This window comes from Marmota flaviventris, chromosome 5 (assembly GCF_047511675.1).
Source record: "Marmota flaviventris isolate mMarFla1 chromosome 5, mMarFla1.hap1, whole genome shotgun sequence".
In the NCBI taxonomy this organism is placed as follows: Eukaryota; Metazoa; Chordata; class Mammalia; order Rodentia; family Sciuridae; genus Marmota; species Marmota flaviventris.
In genome coordinates this window covers 140,847,216-140,849,442 of record NC_092502.1, presented here as the reverse complement: position 1 = coordinate 140,849,442, position 2,227 = coordinate 140,847,216, and the positions used below count along the sequence as shown (strand labels likewise).

General features: G+C 36.9%; 1 protein-coding gene across 1 annotated transcript; it reads right to left on the bottom strand.

Annotated features, from left to right (window-relative positions):
- Positions 1-1,016: 1,016 nt before the first annotated feature.
- Positions 1,017-1,998, bottom strand: LOC114093458 (nucleophosmin). The gene has a single exon (XM_027936236.2). The coding sequence runs from the start codon at positions 1,919-1,921 to the stop codon at positions 1,070-1,072; it is 852 nt and encodes a 283-aa protein (XP_027792037.2). The 5' UTR covers positions 1,922-1,998; the 3' UTR covers positions 1,017-1,069.
- Positions 1,999-2,227: the final 229 nt, after the last annotated feature.

Below are 2,227 nucleotides of genomic sequence, written 5' to 3'. Positions count from 1 at the left end.
AGATATGAAAAATTGTGCAAATATATGTGTATTAAGAATTGTAATGCAAAAAAAGTACATGTATAAAGGCAAAAAAAAGATCAGTGCAACTACACATTTGGAAAATTTCATTATAGACCACAATTTGGCAAACTTCAAGAGACAATCTGGAAATAGTTTAGATTTTTCATCCATATATATTATTTTTCAACCATTAAACTTTTTAGATGGCATGGGAATATCTATACACAATAAAGTGGGCATGACTACTGAAAAACATTGTTTACAAACACAGTGATTAGCCTACAAGCTGTAGTTTTCTGAGGGTACAATTCAATGCTGCCATGCATTTACATTCTCACCAGCAATGTATAAGTGTGCAGTTTTTCCAAAGTCAGAATAAAAATGTCTACTTTTAGACTTTCAGATTTCCTTTTGTATCTGTTCCTGTAAGGACTTCAAAATATCTACAGGCTGCGTTTTTGTGTTTGTCTGCCACATCTGTCAATGTTCCTTTAATTCTTAAATAATGCTTTTTATTAGTATATTTTTCTTACTATAGAATGTTGTGTAGTATTTCAAATGTTCTTTACAGTGTTTTCACTATATTTTTTGTTAAAATTTTATCACCATTGTCTTTATTTTTGAGGGGTTTTCCCTTTATCTTTTTCATGTGTTGTTTTGTTTCAGTGTTTATTTTCTATAGTCAACTTATCTTCTCTTAAATGACTTCCTGTATTTAAGTTTTTTTTTTTTTAGAAAGAAACAGTGCTACTTTATTAAAATACTGAGTTTTATTTCACATGTATATTTTTGTCTCCCCACCATTTCCATGTCTGACCACAACTACTACTATGTCCTGTCATAACATTCCATACATACTTAGAAACCAAGCAAAGGGTGGAGTTCCATCTTTAAAAACTAGACAGGCATTTTGGACAACACATTCTTGGCAATAGAACCTTGACAACATTTATCAAACACAGTAGGGAAAGTTCTCACTTTGCATTATAAAAAGGACAGCCAGATATCAACTGTTACAGAAATGAAATAAGACGGAAATTTTTAACAAACTGTTTAAACTATTTTCTTAAAGAGACTTCCTCCACTGCCAGAGATCTTGAATAGCCTCCTGGTCAGTCATCCGGAAGCAATTCTTCACATAATTGACGAACTTGGCTTTCATTTTGGGAAGAGAACCACCTTTTTCTATACTTGCTTGCATTTTTGCTTTAATGTCTTCTACAGAACTAGGTCCTTTTGGTGTTTTAGGAGTTTTTTCCTGTTTTTTGAAGGATTCTTGACCTTTTGATCTTGGTGTTGTTGGTTTTGAGTCTTTTCCATTCTGGTTCGATTTTTGTGCATTTTTGGCTGGAGTATCTCGTATAGATTTCTTCACTGGAGCTTTTTCTTCAGTTTCCTCATCATCAAAATCATCATCATCATCATCGACATCTTCATCAGCAGCAAGTTTTACTTTTTTCTGGGGAACCTTGCTACCACCTCCAGGGGCAGATCGCTTTCCAGATACACTTAAGAGTTTCACATCCTCCTCCTCTTCATCTTCTGACTCTGCATCTTCCTCCACAGCTACTAAGTGCTGGCCACTAATATGCACAGGCCCTGAACTGCACTTCAACCTTAAGACCACAGGTGGTGTGATTTCAAAGCCCCCAAGGGAAACCGTTGGCTGTACTGACATTTTCAATGTTGCCAGTGTTACTTTAATTGGACTGCCTTCATAATTCATTGCCTCTGCTTCAACAATGTGCAATTCATCCTTTGCACCAGCCCCTAAACTGACCGTTCTTAATGATAACTGGTGCTCATTTTCATCATTATCCACCTTAAAGTGATAATCTTTGTCAGCTTTTAGCTCACAACCAAAAAGGTAGTTCTGGGACCTCAGGGGGCTCATGTCCATATCCATCGAATCTTCCATGGGGTGGTAGCACGCACTTAGGTGGGAGAGAAGGCGGAAGGAAAATGGGTGGCTGCTCTAAAGGGACACGCAGGACAGAATCACGCCAGTGTTAAGTTTTGTGGTGGTCTATCTTCATAAATATGGTTGCTTGTTCAAGAATTTGCATTTATTTGTCTTTTGTTGTATTATCTAGAGACATGGTCTCCCTGAGTTGCTTAGGGCCTTGATAAATTGCTGAAGCTGGCTTTGAGCTCATAATCCTCCTAATTCAGCCTCCCAAGCCATTGGGATTATTACAAGCATGTGCCACCACACCTGGTTTGT

Coding starts and splice junctions, on each gene's coding strand:
- LOC114093458 (XM_027936236.2), bottom strand. CDS start 1,921: ATGGAAGATTCGATGGATATGGACATGAGCCCCCTGAGGTCCCAGAAC.